Source organism: Gymnodraco acuticeps, unplaced genomic scaffold, assembly GCF_902827175.1.
Source record: "Gymnodraco acuticeps unplaced genomic scaffold, fGymAcu1.1, whole genome shotgun sequence".
Lineage (NCBI taxonomy): Eukaryota > Metazoa > Chordata > Actinopteri > Perciformes > Bathydraconidae > Gymnodraco > Gymnodraco acuticeps.
Genome location: NW_022989970.1, coordinates 278,479 through 296,672, shown reverse-complemented (window position 1 = coordinate 296,672; position 18,194 = coordinate 278,479). Strand labels below are relative to the sequence as shown.

Genomic DNA, 18,194 nt, shown 5'->3' with positions numbered 1-18,194 from the left:
GCCCGACTGTTTTGGACGTAATATGGTCGGTGTTTACATTAGCATCGCTAACACTCAGAGCTAACCTGTACTGGAGAGCATGTGTGTGAAGAAGCAGGAAGTAAAAAGGAACTCACCTTGTGGTATAACCGGCAAGAGAGAAAGCGTTTGAGCTCCAGACTGTTTCAGAGAGAATCCTTGATAATCCATGATATGGCGTTTCATCACCGCAGTATTTAGTTTAGACAGTAGCTGCCGGGTCCCGCATGAGCTCAGCCCCCTCCTCTTTTATTTTAAAGCTTTATACCCAAAAGCAGCCCTTTTTGAAACAGGAAGTGAAATAGAGGGATATGAGGCATGGCTAGAGTGATCTGTTTGGTATTTTGAGCAAAACACTTCATAGACATATTTTTTATATATTTGTATATATCTGAGACCTACAAATAGCATGATAGGTGACCTTTAAATAATGGGTTGAGAAATGAAAACATGTCCTGTAGACTCTACACAGACTCTAGCTGTGTTTTGGTACAAATACCAAACTGCATATAGTAAAACACAGCTATAGATTAGAAAGTATGACAAAAACAGGTTCACAACCTTCTCTCTTTCCCCTCTCCTGCAGGGGGGCTATGACTCTGGTTTCCTGTATCACTGTCAGTTCTCTGAGGAGCAGGACCAGGACCCTCTGCAGCGGCAGGACGAGCCCTTTGACTTCCTGCCTGTCCTCAACGCAGACGACGACCCCATTCGCTCCTTCACCTTCAGGTATACTGAAGGTCCACTGATCAATATTCTATATTTCAACAATGATTCAAAGACCTAAATGCAACGTGAGAAAGTTGCTAGTAGCTTCCACCTCTTTTGGCCCATAGCTTTATTTATTTTTGCCTGGTTCAGTCCCTTATCACAGCTAGTTTCAGCAGCTAACAACCGCTACGCTCCAGAAATGTGGAACATCCTACCAGGAAATATTAGAGAGGTTAACTCAGTCGACATTTTTAAACGAAAGCTGAAAACCATTTTTTTGAATTAGCTTTTAAATAGCAACTTTGCTCTTCTATTGGTCTTATTTATTTATTTAATTTATTGTATTTATTTATTTAGTCTTATTTCTTAAGTTAACTTATGGATTACTTTATTTATCTATTTTGGCTTCTTGTAATCCATGGAGTCACATGCATCATGAACATATGCTTCATGTATGCTAGTAGCTTTTAACCTTTGACCCTAACCCTGCATTTAAAGTCTGTCTGTCTTGTGTTTTTTGCCAAATTGTTAAAGCACTTTGAGCTGCATCCTGTGTATATAAAATGCTATACAGGGTGTCCGCGGGGTCTTAAAATGTATTAAAAGTTGATAAATCAATTTAGCGAAAATTAAGGCTATTAAAAAGTGTGAAACGGCATTTTCCAAGGTTTTACATTTTGTAGCTTGTTTTCTTGATTTCTTGATTTGACGTCATCTGAACAGGACATCGCACGCTCACTGCTTGATAGCGCACGAAGGTCCGTTTACGCCGGTTGTTAAACAACATCGTTATGGGGAAATGCAAGTCTGCGTCCAAATGGTTTGAAGATAAGGAGGAAGGACAATCAATACTGTATATAGTCAATGTGAGGTGAAGTGTGTCGCCAAGGTAACCGGTTAAAACTCCAAGTGGAGATGAGGTCTTCAAATGTATGGAAAGGGTCTTAAAAAAGGTCTTAAAAGGTATTACATTTGACTTCAGGATTCCTGCATAGACCCTGTATACAAATAAAGATGTATTTGTAATTACTATAGTACCTGTTTAAAGTATTATGTTGGTGTTGTCCAGCTCTGACAGGCAGCTGCTGCTCTGCGGCATGCACTCAGGCTCCATCAGGGTCTACCCTCTGCAGCCCGGAGACCACAGCCTCAGCTCCATGCAGGCCTACTGGGCTCTCAGTGTCCACGACAACCAGTACGGACACCTGCGGCACATCCGCTGTAGCTATGACGACCTCTTGGTGCTGACGGCGGGAGACGACGGGAACTTCTTCTCCTTCAGCCTGCTCCCTCCAGAGGAGCTGAAGAAAGGCATGCAGAGGAAGAAGGCAAAGGTTCCTTCACCCAGGGTCAGTCTACACTTTACTAAGACTTTAAACAGTGTGCTACAGATGATAAAGTCTACTCAATCAATCACATTTGATTTAAATAGCCCAATATCCCACATTTTACATTTGTCTCGGGGGCTTTACAGTGTGTACAGCAAATGACACCCTATGTCCTTAGACCCATGTGCACAAAGAAAAAACTCCCCAGAAAAACCCCACAGCGAATAGAAAATCATTTGTAGAAACACCCAGAACGGGACAGCAATAGATATGGTTTGAATAGACAACATAGACTATATAGACAACATAGACTATATAGACAATCCAAAAGGACAAAAATGGTAATATGAGTATACAAAAGAAATGGTCGGATCCAGGAGGATGTCAAGAATCGTCCAGACACCACTATAAAATAATAAGGTAGGCTTCAGGCAGGACCAGAGCAACAGACACGACTCATGGTCCAGACGTGAAGAGAGGACATGAGTGCATAGAGATAACAAGAGAGAAGTAGGAGAAGAGAGGTGGAAGTCCCACGACAGCGTACGCCTATAGCAGCATAGGGTCTGGTTAAAGGTAAGCCTGATCCAGCCCTAACTATAAGCCTTACCAAAGAGGAAATGTGTCAGTCTGTCCACCAATTTGAATGGATTGCTACGAAATGTATGTTTCTTATTTGTATGAACGCCCAGGTGTTCCCTAGCTTGTGTCAAACATTTGGAAAAGTTGACTTTACACCTTTTTAAAGTTGTCTGTTGACGTCATCACATAGTTCAGATTTGTTGTAAGGGGCAAGAAAACAAACAGTTTATGGTGCAAATGGATTGTTATATAAAAAAGTATAATGTCTTGTTATTCGAACAGGTGGGCCTTGAGAATGAGGCGTTAGCCCAGGATATTGAGGACCCAGCAGCCTGCAGGTGAGTGCGAATTATCTGTTGATCCTTCTTGTTTTCAATGTAGCCTATCTGTATCTTTCTCTGTTTTTCAAAGTCATTCGGACAGTTGACACCGACTGCATTTGGCTCAAGAATGTCATGAAATCACTCATCTAACTTTGTGTTCCCTCCAGCATAGAGTCAGAGAAGCAGAAGCTGGATAAGGACCGTCAGCGGCGAGAGGCGGAGCTTAAGATCGCAGCGAAGCAAAATAAGCTGGCTGAGCTGAATAAGAAGTTTCAACAGCTGCTGATCACCAACCAGCGTCTGCCGGAGCATGTCCGTCTGAAACCTGAGGTACGGACACCCGGATCACTGTCATCTGTATTCTAATGTCCGACCACTGAGTTCTTCAGAATATGTTCCTATTTAAAGACAGATAAGACAATAAGAAAACCAAAAGACATGATACTAGGAAAAAAAAAAAGCTAGGTAAAACATTTAAGGTCCTATTATGGTTTTGTATTTTTCCCTTTCCCTTGTGTGTTATATTATAGGGTTTTGTGCATGTAAATGGTCTGTAAAGGCTACAACCCCTGTGTTCCCTCCAGAAGGAGTTTCTCTCCCACACACTCCCCCCCTGCCTGAGAGTCCTCTGTGGCAGGATTGTCGTCTTGCTTAGCATATCACAATTCAGAATAGGTAGAGAGCAATGGCTCTTTTCCTGTATGCAAGTGGTATGATTCTTAGTATGGAGAGCAACATGACGGGTAAGCCTTAGCTTCAAATCCCTATTATTAAGAATGATCCCAAGCAGAGGTGGGCTAAATGCAAAGGAAGTCACGGTGTGCTGTCGGATAAGCAGCAAGCGGTACAACATGGTGTGACAGGAACTGTAATGTAGACACTGCATAGGAGGCTGTGTCTCATGTGATAGAGATACTGAAATGTATATTGCAGAATATTTTAGAAAGGGACAAACAATGGTAATAACAAATAATATGGGATCAGTCAGGTGTTTTAACTCTTCAAGGAAAGGACTGAGGCCTTTGCTGTTGTTGTTACTCTGTGCAACCTTTCACTGACACACATTTTGAGGTTTTGCAGTTTAGGGGAAATGGGGTTGACATGCATTGCAGAGCCCTTCTACACTCAGCAGCAGATAAGCACTCGAACAAAATGTATTATTTAATATCCAGATTTTCCTTTATTTGAGTTTTTAATACACAAAACCAACTTTATTTGAACATACCACAGGGATTTAACTATATATGAATACCAATATATCAGTAGCAGTGGTCGAGTGGACACAGACTCCTTATATTCTGGTCAGGTTTATAGTTATGTTAAAATGATGACTTTTAGGCAGCTGTAGCGAAGCCGAGACGGTTGTTGGTGCGGTCGTAGATGGAGTAGTACTCTCTGAGGAACACGTCCCCAAAGATCCACAGGAGCTGGCCGTTACGAGAGGGCAGGTATGTGGGGGCGATGTCCACAGAGCAGAACTGCTTTCCATTCTGGTAGCGCTGTAGGAGACAGGAGATGGGAAAGGTAAATGACATTGCTAACAAACAAAATAAAAAGACACACACAAATACATGCTTATTGAGTGCATGCTTGGAGTAACTTACATGAGTGATGTAAGCAGAAGGAGGCAGAGGGAGGGCAACACCGCTAACAACAAAGCTGAGAGTTGGCAGGTTGTTGAGCTGGCTGCAGTCCACCATGTACTGAAGATCAAGACAACAGAGAGATATTAGAATTGCTTTTAGAAATTGCATGGGTATCACACAAGAGATCTGGGGAGGCTGCGTTCTGTGGTTACGGCCCTAAACTATGGAACAGCAAACTCCCGTGAAATGTAAAAGCAAATTCAAAACCTATCTTTTTAATATTGCTTTTAATTTGGGTTAACTTTCAATTCTCACTCATTGTCCATGTTTTACTGTATTCTTTCTGTTTTGCTTTTATTTATTTTTACATTTATACTTTATTAAACATTTTGAAAGACAAAAACATACGGACAAGGACATGGCTCACTCACATCACAAATAGGACTGGACAATAACATGAAGGGCGGGGGGTAGAGGGATTACAGTGTCAGTTACATTTCATGTATTTCATTGTTTAATAGGTAAATAGATAAATAGTCAAATAAATAAATATATATATATACATGCACACATCTCTTCCTATTCTGATTAATTCACCTATTTATCCATTTAATTTCACTTCTTTCATTATTATTACTGTTATTTTTCTGTTTCTTCATAGCTTTATTTATATTTATTTATTAATATTATTAATATTTCTATATCTCTTGTTGGCAGCCGGGATGGTTTGAGTCCAGGAAAGCCCTTATTTTTTTATTTAAAGATATTTAAATGTCTTGTCAGCTTTAATTCACGGGAATGTCATTAGGATCACTGTAGACGTTTTATCTTGTTCTCTAGATAACATTTTAATATTGTTGTTGTGTTTTCTGCTTTGTGCATGAAAGGTGCTATACAAATAAAGTGTATTATTATATTATTATTAGAAGAGACAGAAACTAAAACAAACCGGCCCAATTTATACATGCTTATTTTCCTACTTCTTCAATATGAGAGTGTCTGTTCATTTGTCTTACCATTCCATACTGGCTCTGTTGAGCGCCGATGACCTGCATGATGTGACCAATGAGCTGGCTTGGGGCTGTCAGTGTGGAGGTTCCAGTGTCCACAATGGACTGGCAGCCCTGAGAGCACCAGCCGGTCTCTCTACCATTGATCTCGAATCTGCAAAGCACAACAAAAGTAAACAAAAATGTGCAGTTATTTCGGAACGCACAATAAGCACTGAAGTAATGTAAGTAATTGGAAGATCATTTGATATTTAACATTATTAATGAATGATGAAAAGCACTGACCCTTGAACTCCGATCTGCCAGTAGGTCTCAGAGGTGACGGGGGTCCAGTGGATCTGTCCCTGGTACAGGCTGGTGTCCACTCCTCCGAAAGAGAGCACGCTGCCCTGCTGTCCTCCCCTGAATCACACGGCCAACACTTATCTGAATGCTCACAATGTGGATATGCAGTCATATCTGAGGTGATATCCTCCATGTGATAGTGTATGTTTCACAGTGCTTAATAGAAGTCTTGTGACAGTTATACCTGGAGAGATAGAAAGAAAATAAGTTGGCACTCAGCAGGTTTTGAGAAATCATGTTGTCCATGACGGGAGTCTCTCCTCCAGCGGAGATGCTTGGGTAGGACAGGCCGAGGATGCCGTCAAACTTGGCAACCACAAAGTTCTGACCAGGTTCATTTGTGCTCAGACCGATCTCCTGGTGGTTGATCTCAATGCCACCAACCTATGGTTCCAAAACCAACCACTGCGATGAGTAGGATGTCAATTCATAGATTGTATTTATACATGTTCAAGCTACAGCCTATATGACTGTAGACAGCAATGTTAAAAAAACAACTACAGCCTCTGTTGTTTCTCATCAAAAATAATGTATATATTTTCACTAATACACATACTTACTACACACTCAAAACTGCCACACAGATCTTCCTACTGAAACTTTCCAATGCAACATCTTTGACTGGTATGTTCTAACTGTGAGACATCAATCTTTGAGGCGTTATTGACATAGTATGCTTTCTAGTAGTACTCTTTCTCAGTCACTAAGAACTAGTCATGTTTGTTCGGTGGGTCTGACTCACATTGACAGTGTCATATCCAAAGGTACCATAGAGGCTTCCGGCTCCGTAGGGCAGGTAGAATCTTTTTCCAATGGCAGAGTAGGTAGAGGACTGCCGGGGGTTGAACTTTGTGTGTGCGTCTGTGAATGACATAGTTTATCTCTGGAGGCATGTCAACACACATGTTATCATGCCTCACAGAGTCTTTTGACACTAATAGTTCTATTATTCAGTTGCGGATTGTTCCTTAAAGACTGAAAATTATAAGTGGCATGCCTGCAAGCACACTAAAACTCTAAGTCCCATGATGTTAAATAATGTAATCTCATGGAAACACGATGACTTGCTCTGCGCGCTTGGCCTATGGGAGCAGATGAGGGATTTAGTCATGTTTATACTCACTGCAAGCCCGAGTGCTACAGTAGATGGAGTCAACCCACAGGTTGGCAGAGCCGGTGTCAAAGAGCACTTGGAAGGACTGGGGGGGTGTTCCAATACTGATGGCGCCATAGTAGGTGGTCTGGGTATTGGAGGTAAAGAAAGAGAAAAACATAATAAAATCAAATGCAAACCCATCAGCTGTGTGTAAAATCGCGTTAAGCTAGGATTTCTTACGTCAGCGTAGTTATTGATGTACATGTTGGCAGAGGTGGAAAACTCATCAGGCTGGTACTTGAGAGCCGGATCATGGTAAGGCAGCTCGATCCCCTTCTCTCTCAGGGCCTCACGCATAGACTTGTGCTTATTCAGAGGGATCCTGAGGAAGAAGGAAGCATAAACATGAAGAAGTGTAACCTGATATAACTATCCTTAGCAACTTTAGCGGTTGATCTTCAAAGTCATTTGCTCTCTCATAAAAAGAAAATTGTTTCTTTTACGAAACAGGCCCATAGAAATACAGAGATGATTTCCTTACCTGACGAGTCCCTCCACAAGCGCCACACAGACCAAAACAGCAACAAGACACTTCATGATACCTCCTGTCCAATACAATACAATTCTGAGTCTTAACAGGCTTTATATATACATGTCCAAGCCCCTATCAGCTAGACTGTTATCAAAACTTCAGTCATATGACGACTCAGACAGGGTGACCCTTACAGGTTTTTTCTAAAAGCTACACACTTCATTTGCATGAATTCAATAAACACTAACTCCAATGAAAGCCACAGAGCCAAATACACATCATATGAATCAAGGACATGATAAGATGTCATCCATTTGGGTATATCCATTGGAATAATGTAGTGGTGACATTAACCCATCAGAGTTTTTGAATTTGACACTTTTCATAGAGTAAATACTTAACTTGTATTTACTGTAATGTATGATAAATGTGTCTATTTTCTGTCTTTCAAGAAGATGATGCTGAGTACTTAGCGCTTACGCTGAATTATTTATACCTTTTTGCAGAATTAAAACAAATCTCTCTATAAAATATAAATATCAACAGCAAGGTCAAGTTTAATAGTTTGTTTCGAACGGTCACTTTCCGCAAATGAAAAATGAATGTTATATCAGGACTTCACTATCAGTAGCACCTTAACCACACAGTTTAATCAAAAGCTCTCGTGTCGTTAGGCTTATCAAAACTTTTAACAGTGTTTGGATTTGATAGCTTTTATTCCTTTGAAAAGCTCAAGGACATTCAATGAAAAATACAACTTATTTATGAATGTTAATTGATGTTATTCTTTGTGCTTTGACTGGACTATAGTAATAATAACATCTCCCCTAAGATTGGCTTTTACTTCTCCTGTATTAGTTGCCAATAGCACCTTGTTTTATATGAAAGCAGACCAGTAGCATGGGGGAACTCTGATTACAGTGCCTTTTAATGACCCCATTTGTTATGCAATTAGATTAGATCAGCACATTCTCATTTTCTCCATGGGACAATTGACATTGTGTACACAGGACCCTTTGTGGCGGTGTGATGTAAGCTTGCATCCGTACGTAATAGGTGGAGTGCCCCTTTCCTATTGGGAAATCTGCAATGCTATAGAGCCGGCCAGCTAACCAATCAGAGCTGACTGGGCTCTGGTTCCAGACAGAGGGTGAAAGAGTATGTTTCAGTGGTGGACACGTACTTTTTCAGACTTCGAGAGGTCACCTTATGTCAGTTTGATGGACATGAATCACAAGTAGGCTGCATGGGATGTCTCAGCAATCTATCAAAACGGGTTTCCACAATCCACCATCCAAGTGTGGAAAACATGTTGACTTTTAAGAAAGCATTGTTACTGGAACCTAGAAAACATCTTTACCTTTCAATGGGGGATTCATATCTGTTTCACACAAAGTCAACCATTAAAGTAGGGGCTAAAGAACGTTGTATTTAGGGTAGGGTTTGGCATAATATCATTAAGATGTGGATAATTCTCCAGGGAATTCATGTACTTCACGTCATTGTGTGTGTGTGTGTGTGTGTGTGTGTGTGTGTGTGTGTGTGTGTGTGTGTGTGTGTGTGTGTGTGTGTGTGTGTGTGTGTGTGTGTGTGTGTGTGTGTGTGTGTGTGTGTGTGTGTGTGTGTGTGTGTGTGTGTGTGTGTGTGTGTGTGTGTAGGAGCTGCAGCTGCACCCATGTTTCAGTGAGCAGGCAGAGAGGGAGAAGGCCCAGCAAGTGAGGCTGGTGAGGGAGCAGGTGGCCTGGGAGGAGGAGCGCTGCAGCATAGCACTCAGAAAAATGCAGGACTGGTACTGGCTGAACACACACACACACACACACACACACACACACACATGCTATTAGATTTGGTAGTTTGACTTTATTGAACCCTTTATTGAAATATATTTTCACGGCAGATCGTAAACAAGGCATTGGACATGAATTTAAAAAATAAAATATAGTAGGAAACAATAAACATATACATATCAACAGTATCTATATCAAAAACACAATATAAAAATACAGATAAAGTTAGAACACACTATAATAGACCATCCCTATGCCAACATAATATAAGCAACGAATACTACCGGTATTAACATTATAAAAGTGTGCAAAGTAATTGCGGCTTTAAAATATTTATTGTTGAGTTTATTATTATTATTAGTAGTAGTAGTATTTACAATAAATAGTGGTGGTAAATGGTGTATTCATTAGATCATTAGAATTATATAAAAACATTATTTTAAAACATCTTACTTGCTGTGTATTTGACTTTAATACAATTTAAAGAAGTGTTGTCTGTCTATGAGTGTAATACTTATCCTTCAATATCTGTGACTGATATTTCGTAACATGTCTGTTAAGTTACTTGTTAATAAGTTTAACTTTAATACGTTTTTACTAAGTTAGGACATTTTGATGGACATTGAGTGGACATGTAGAATGTTAATAAATCCCTTCTTCATAGTCATCAAATCAGACTAACTACCAAATATTTTTACCGGACTGGCATCCTAAGACGTTTTCATAACATGTCCATTCTGCCCCTGTAGGTAGTTAGGAGGTAAAGACATCCAGCCTCCAGAATCAAACCCACCTCTCATGTTTGTTGTCAGGTTCAAAGACTCTCTTTCCAAAGTGGTTACCGTGGTCGCCATCTGCAGCGACCACAGAGTCTCCACCTACAGCCTGCCCACGCTCCCGGAGCATTCAGCGCAGCTCAGACATCAGACGAGGCCCGGCTGGCCTGAGGGAGACGGGGCTGCTGCAGCAGAACATGGAAGACCCAGAGTGGAGCCTGCTAAAGACAGCAGCATGCTGGAAGGTAGGTGTGATGGAAACTTCTGAAGCAATGGAGACGAGACTCAGAGAGACACGGAGAGAGCTGGAACTTGATGGCAAATATTTACGGTTTATTTGGAGCTACGGCCGGAGAATTCACAAGACATGAGGTGACACAGCAGTTGCCAAACCAATTCTGAAGAGCTCTACCCCAGACACATGTATTTAGCTAGTTCTGAGAGAATAATCAACATTGTGTGATGAGTATAAGTGTTGATGACATTGAAAAAGATAAAACATTACCGAATTGTAATTAAAAATGGAAAGTAAAAGGAAATGGTTGCCCCCGCTCTTAAAAATAATAATAAAGCATAATTGATGGGGTCTACTGCTGTGCTGTGCAAATAATTAATGAAGCATTGAAGCTCCTTTCCTGAGAATTTCAAATATTTCCTAAAATGGGATCAATACAAGTTTATATAGTCTAGTTTAATCAAAAGAGAATTTTGACAGCTCTCTTATAATGTCTGCCCCTTGGTTACTCCTGGGTCCTTCAGAGGAGGATCTGCGCCCCCTGGTGGTCGGTTCGGAAGGGGTGAAGCTGGGAGACCGGCAGATGGAGAGGCTCCGTAAGGCTGCAGAGAAAGCTGAACAAGCTCGAGCCAAGATAGAGAAGAGGAAGCAGGAATGGGCCCAACTGTGAGTGTCTAACATCCTTTTAGTTAGATTTATAAATGGCATTATTATTTCTTTGTAGTTATTGTGTTGCCTTTGATGGCTTTTGTAGCTAAAAAAGACAAATTAAAGCCCAGGGAAAGAGGCTAATATTCAGAGTAAAAAAATCCAGAGATTGAAGTTCATAGAATAAGCGAAATTGTTTGATATTAGATCACACATTCATAGGAAAGAAACTTCATAATCATCACTCTATTGTAACTATTGTGATGCTAGTACAAAACTGTGACAGCCTTTTGGTGTCTCAGTTATGCAGAGAAGCCGAGCGAGAACTGCGAGGATCCGCAGGATGTGCAGGCCATCGTCGAAGCCAAAGAGAACCTCGGAGACTTAAAACTGAAGTCAGACAAAGACTTCACGATGCCCAAACACCTGAGGATGAACGCTGAGAGGAAGAGCACAGAGCTGATAGGCCTGGAGAAAAAAGTAGACACACACACATACACACACACACACACACACACACACACACATACACACACATACCATGTATGCATCACTTCAGGGGACATTACATTGACTTACATGCATTTCCTGGAGACTTATCCTAACCTTAACCATAACCAACACATGCCTAACCCTAACCAAGTCTTCACCCTAAAATGAATGATTCCCCTCGTGGGGACCTCCCTTATGTCCCCATGAGGGAGGCAAGTCCCCACACGTGACTGTAACAGATGTAGGTCCCCACAAGGATAGTAATGCTTGGTCACACACACACACACACACACACACACACACACACACACACACACACACACACACACACACAGCACTAGGACACACTTCATCATCATCAGCCATTGTCTTTTTATTGCATATTCTTCCTTTTACTTCTTATGTTTCAATACATATTTTCATTCTATTTGATCTTTTATTGGACATTTTAACTTCAACTTATTACATCTTTATGAATATTTGTAGTTGTATCTTTCTATTGCACATCCTCCCTTTAACTTATATAACTATTTTACATTAATTAGTGATTTTTTTACCATATGCAATTTTCACGATGACTTGTTCTTTGTCTGTTAATACGAATTGTAAATAGACTAATATAAATAAGCGAAGGATTGATGTATGATGGACAGATCCTTAAGTTGCATTCAAAGCAGATTCAGTTAGTGAGTCCATCCGTCCCCACAGATCCGTGAGAAGCAGGCGGAGATGAATCAACGGATCGTGGCGCTGCGGGACTCCAAGGTCCGCCTGGTGTCTCAGCTGCACTCTCAGACTCAGCAGGTCCTGACTGTGCAGCTGTGTCTGCCGGCCCATCTCCACCGCCCTCCACCCACCCTGCCTGCCATACTACCAGAGGAGACCCCCGAGAAGAGGCTGCAGTTCAACCGTGCAACCCTAGAGCGCTACCGTCGTCTGAGGGATCAGAGGTACAGCAGCCCGTTTGATCCAGGTTCAAATCGGAATTACAAAGCAGCAAAACATTTATTGTACACTATTATACTTAGCTGGTTTAAAGGTCTATCTTTAGAGGACATTTCTTAATGTATGACTGTGTATATCAAATGTTTAAACCTGAAACCATTGCTAAGATAATAGAGCATTAGCTCCTGAATGCTTTTGTATAGCACCTTTCATACAATAAGTTCAAAGTGCTTCACATAGACATTTCACAGAAAATGTATATCACACAGATACCAGTAAAATACATAGACATAGAGTAGACATATAAAAAATACATTTAGATTAAAGGTACAACGATGAAATTGTTCATTAAAAGGAGGATAGTGCAAATTCATAGTTTAAGAATATTTAAACAGGATGCAGAGCATGGAGCAGGACGAGCAGGAGGACAGCACCTATATATTGGCGCAGCTGGAGAAGGAGGTGGGAAGAGAGGAAGGGACTCTGAGTCAGTCAGCTTCATCTGTAACCAGAGAAGAAGAAGAAGAGGAAGGAGCAGAGCTGAGCGAGCTGGAGGAGGAGCTCCGGAGGGAGGAGGAGATCAGACTGCTGCACGAGCAGGACTCTCTGCTGGAGCAGGTCTGCTTTGGAGTCTATTATAGAATCTGAAAATAAGCATTATGTGTGCTCTTTAAGGCGATTGTTTTATATATTACACGTTTTCTGGTATGCAGTGTTTGAATATGCAAGCGAGGCATTACGTAATATTTACCCATGGTGAATTTAGAAGAACTCTTCATACTGAACAGAAACATGTAATGTAATGTGAATATGGAGGTTTTCTTTTCACTTGCAAAATCTCAAAATATATTGGTGCATTAAGAAGAAAAGTTGTTTTAGACAGGGGTGTCTAGCCCTAAATGTGTAACCACAAACAAAATCTTCTATAAAAAGAATGTTAGGTACCACTTTACAATAAGACGAATAGTTTGTAAGTCATTTATTGATTAGGTTGTGAACACTTTATACATCATTAATAAGCTTTTATAAGATATGAGATAAACAGGGCAACTGTGACCGGTTGCTTGCCAAATAGTGAGCCCACATGTATCTGTACTGCTAAGCCTTATTATTAGAAATGGTAGTAACTCATTAATAAATGAGAATGTGTTTTACACTTTACAACAAGGCTCCCTTTTGGCGACTATAAATGTTAGTAACTCGTAAATAAATGGTCATAAAGAGCTGCCAAGAAACATCAAGATGGAAGGAGGGAGAATCAACTCAGTGAACAACAGATACCAAGGATGCTGGCTGATGAAGAAGACGAAGTAAGCTAGGTAGCCAATATAAGACTTAGTCATCTTGCCAAATAGTGAGCCTGTGTTGATGTATGAAAACTATGTTAGAACTGGTTTATAAATGGTTCTTTAAGTGTTTACAACCTAATTAATAGCCTAATTATAAACCCTTTATAAGGGTAGTCTTATTGTAAAGTGGTACCGAATGTTACAGACAATGTTTAAGAATATGACATTCTGCAGATGTCTTTCACCTCGTCAGATGGAGAGTTCGGTGGGGCAGTTTGACGCGGAGCTCGTGCTGCTGCGCCACCAGAAGCTGCTTCTGGATTGGCAGCTGAAGCTGGCCGACCTCCGTGAGCTGACGCTCTACCAGGAGCTGCTGCTCCTCAAGGAGTTTGAGAGGAGGGAGGGCAGCATGCAGGAGAACCTCAGCGCACGCACGAAGGAGGAGATCAGCATCACGGTGGGAAACAGTTTAAATAATGTGGAGTATCTTCTCATGTTTAGCCCTTTAGCTATCTGTTTGGAGTAAATTATGTTATATTGTTGACCTATCTCTAAAATATACTATCATTTGTTACCATGCTTTAAAGAGTCCTCTCCTGCTGATGTTCAGGTGTATATCAGTATGTAGTCTCTCTACTTTAAAGAGTCCTCTCCTGCTGATGTTCAGGTGTATATCAGTATGTAGTGTCTCTACTTTAAAGAGTCTCTCCTGCCGATGTTCAGGTGTATATCAGTATGTAGTGTCTCTACTTTAAAGAGTCCTCTCCTGCTGATGTTCAGGTGTATATCAGTATGTAGTGTCTCTACTTTAAAGAGTCCTCTCCTGCTGATGTTCAGGTGTATATCAGTATGTAGTGTCTCTACTGGACAAGTCTCCATGCATTAATGTTCAAAAAGCTCTTTACCTCTGTTCACCCTCTGTCAGAGCCCAGTCTGCTTTGATTGGTTAGCTGGCCAGCTCTGTTGTGATTGGTCAACGGCTTTGAATCATAGGCTCTTTTTAATAGATCCTCATCTGGTGTGTACCTCTCTCCTCAGTCTAAGCTGGAGGAGTATAATGAGCAGCTGGAAGTGAAGCGAGCTGACATAGTCAAGCTGCAGGAGAGAGAGAAAGCTCTGCACGCCGCCTTCTACGCATCGCTGGGCGAAGATAACAAGTTCGAGGAGTTTCTGACCAAAGTCTTCAAGAAGAAGATCAAACGAGTTAAGAAAAAGGAACCGACTGGGAATGAAGGTGAGAGGAAGAAACACAATGCGTACCATGTAACAAGTGTGATGGTTTGTGTGTAAATATGTGTCTGTTATGATCTGAATTTGCATTTACGGAAGAAGAGGAGAATGAGGAAGACTCTGATGATGACTCTGACTGGGATAATGATGACGATGATTTTGACAGCGGCTCAGATGAAGGAGGAGCTGCTCTGGACAATGTTTGCCCTCCAGGTCAGTGTGGTGATGGTAAAACATGTCTAACCTAGAAAGGTCTGAACAATAGATCATAATCATAAATGATGAACTCCAGCATAAATATAGGATACATATCTAGCTGATAGCGAGCTAGATAATTGAATGTGAGTGTTTCCTATAGTTAAAAGTTATAGTTATTATACCCAAACCAAATAATACAGTACATGTTATATTAGGCCCTACTTAAGCTGAATAAACAGAGTGGATATGAGGCGGCGCTTCAGTGTGATTAAAGTTGAATTGTAGCTTAACTATAAGTAAGAATCTGTGTGTGTCTCAGGCTGTGTGCCGGCGCTGTTTGGGAACACTCTGCAGCTGCGTGAGCGTCGGATGGACCTCGAGGAGCTGCTGGTGGAGGAGAAGAAAAGTGCTGAGATTCTGAGAAAGGAGTGCACCATGCTCGTCAAGAAGGTCAAACTATTTTCTCTGTCTTTCTGTCTCATCTCACATGTTCCCTTATCACCATGTGCTCTCATACCCTGCTGTGTGTTGTTAGAGGTCAGGAAGTATAAGGTTGGGCCACAATATGAACATGGATCTCCTCACCAACAGTTTTAATCTTTAATAGTGTTACATTGTGTTTGTCTCTGCAGGAGAAATCGGTGAAGAGCAGTCAGAAGGCAGCAGAGGACGACTTGGAGTTAGTCAACAGGGAGAAACAGCAGAAAATAAACGAGCTGGATGTGGTGGTTCCTCTCAGACTGCATCAGGTACACACAACAACAGAGTGAAGATAACACAGGTTCTAGTCATCAGACTTGAAAGCACATTTTAAATCCATTTCACAATCTAAGGCCGCAACAGTTTATATTCATAACTGATATATGTTGGTTATTTTCTTCATTAAAAGATTACTTGTTTGGACCAAAACAAGTAAAAGATGCCAATTGGTTTGAAATTAGTCACATGATTAATTGATAATATAAATACTATGAAAATTCTATTTTAAATCCTCAGATATGAACATTTCATACGTGAAAATTAAAAATTTGATATTTGTTTTAATATGAGTTGCTAACAAACAGAAGTGCTATTCAATTTTCATGTTCAATATTTTTTATTTTAAGTCATAAGTGATACAAAACAAAGACCCACACCGAAAATATACAGAAAAATACAGAAAAAAACACAAAAATGTACACAAAAACATAAATAATAAAAATGTTTTTCATCAACTGACTCTTTTTTTGAAAATTGACAAACCTGGACTTTCATGCTAAAACTCTGCCTGTGTCTTTTGATAGGCCCTTTTTTGAAACGCGGGTTTAAAGTTGATTTAGTAGTTGGGAATTTTGACTTCCTTACAATTTCTCATCTCCTGCATTTCCTCCTCTCTTCCCTCCACCTTCTCCAACCCTGCACCAGATTATGTTGTTGTTAACGGCTCAGTGCCGTCTGGACCAGAGCCCGGCGTTGGTGCTGGACATGACGGAGCTGACCCGTCTGCAGGATCGCATCAAGCAGCTGCAGGAGGAGAAGAGCCAGCAGAAGGAGCTGTACATCGATGCACGCAAGCAGTACGTCGGCCTCACCCATGACCGCAAGGACATGAAAGTCAAAATCAAGGGTAAGCCCAAACCATGGATGTATAATAAGAACTGGATACAGCATGGGAGGCGGGGTCTTGTTCTTTCCTATGAGAGCTGCTCATTGGCGCATGAAGGCAAAATGGCCTAACTTTTGAGAGAGCGAAACGTCACAGATTACCCGTATATGAGCTCACAGAGCATGCGCCCCTTAAGCCCCGCCCCCCAAAGCACACACTCTCGGCTCACTAGAATAGCCGCGTTCACACCGCGTACTTTGCAGTACTTAGTGCCCCGGCACTTATTACCCCAGGGCACTAAGTACCAATCGCGTTCACACCGGAATAAGTTCCCTGAGGGAAGATTACGCAAATGAGCCGCTGATCACTTCGTCTTCTTCTGCTTTGGGTTTACTGGCAGGCCGCAAACAACTTCACGGCGTATACTGCCACCCGGAGTCCCCGGCCGGAAGTCCCCGGAGTTGGGGACTGGCTTCAATAGAAGCTGCTGGGACTCCCAGCAGCTTCTACTGAAGCCTTCCGAGTAAATCGCCAGAACGCCGACACCTCCTCATCTCCACCGCTCCCATGTTTTCTTTTGTGTTGCCATAAGTTATTCTCTCTCCGTTGGTGTGCGGGGATAATGCTAATAATGCTAATGCCACAGATACAATGGCGGCTTCACAACACTTTTCAGAGTTTTACGGGGCGTGGTTTGCAGTTCGCCCAGCCAATCAGAACTGGGGCACTTTTTCTCTCCAGGAGAGTACCACCTCTCTAGCAGGCACTAAAAATGAGGGTAAAAGTTCCCGGTACTAAGTACTCTTTTTGGTGTGAACGCAACATAAGGGGTACTAACGGAACTAAAGGGGAAAAGTACTCCGGTGTGAACGCGGCTAATGAATGGAGAGAGAAAATAAATCTAGATTCGGCTTTTAGTGCATTTTACAACTTTAAGGACCTAACGATTCTAATAAGGGCAATACAATAGTTCATACTGGGTAGTTTATTTAGTTTAAAAAAAATTATCCGCTGATTTACAGACGTTTCTTTCGCCATGTTAGTCAATGGGAAAAAGTATTTCTGGGCCGGGTGACTTCACGAAAGTTGCAGTACCGCCGTTTGGACACTACGAATTTTGGGCACAGAGTCCGGGCACTTCCTGGGGGCTTGGACCAAACCTACAGGAAGATCGCTAGGCGTTGAAGCTAATTGTCTTAGTGGCCAAACCACGGTACTACAACTTCTGGTCAGTCCGTGACATCAATGGGTCCAAAAAGATCCTTTCCCATTGGCTTACATTGGGAAAGAAACATCCGTTATTCAGCGTATTTAAAAAACAAAACATAATCCAACTTCCCAGTACAAAAACTTGAAGAGCCCTTATTTAAATCATCAGGTCCTCAAAGTTGTAAAATGCACTTAAAAGCCATTCAATTCAGCTGACACAAGATTGTTCAAAGCAAAGTACTCATCATAGGTAATGGTACTTTTCAGAA

At 41.3% G+C, this 18,194-nt stretch overlaps 2 protein-coding genes across 2 annotated transcripts in view; one reads left to right on the top strand and one right to left on the bottom strand.

The window, feature by feature from the left end:
* LOC117542919 (cilia- and flagella-associated protein 44) overlaps positions 1-18,194 on the top strand; it is a 31,155-nt gene that overhangs the window by 9,474 nt on the left and 3,487 nt on the right. The window contains 16 exon segments of the mRNA XM_034210799.1: positions 605-747; positions 1,799-2,078; positions 2,922-2,977; positions 3,130-3,292; positions 9,190-9,320; positions 10,131-10,339; positions 10,854-10,995; positions 11,280-11,457; positions 12,178-12,419; positions 12,810-13,032; positions 13,957-14,160; positions 14,742-14,937; positions 15,033-15,146; positions 15,451-15,581; positions 15,764-15,880; positions 16,536-16,737. Of these exon segments, the coding sequence (XP_034066690.1) occupies positions 605-747; positions 1,799-2,078; positions 2,922-2,977; positions 3,130-3,292; positions 9,190-9,320; positions 10,131-10,339; positions 10,854-10,995; positions 11,280-11,457; positions 12,178-12,419; positions 12,810-13,032; positions 13,957-14,160; positions 14,742-14,937; positions 15,033-15,146; positions 15,451-15,581; positions 15,764-15,880; positions 16,536-16,737 (2,731 nt within the window).
* LOC117542921 (gastricsin-like) lies at positions 4,272-7,596 on the bottom strand. Its single transcript, XM_034210800.1, has 9 exons — positions 7,541-7,596; positions 7,240-7,381; positions 7,027-7,144; positions 6,646-6,764; positions 6,088-6,287; positions 5,844-5,960; positions 5,565-5,712; positions 4,567-4,665; positions 4,272-4,461 (listed from the first exon to the last, which is right to left on the bottom strand). The coding sequence occupies exons 1-9, from the start codon at positions 7,594-7,596 to the stop codon at positions 4,297-4,299; spliced, it is 1,164 nt and encodes a 387-aa protein (XP_034066691.1). The 3' UTR covers positions 4,272-4,296.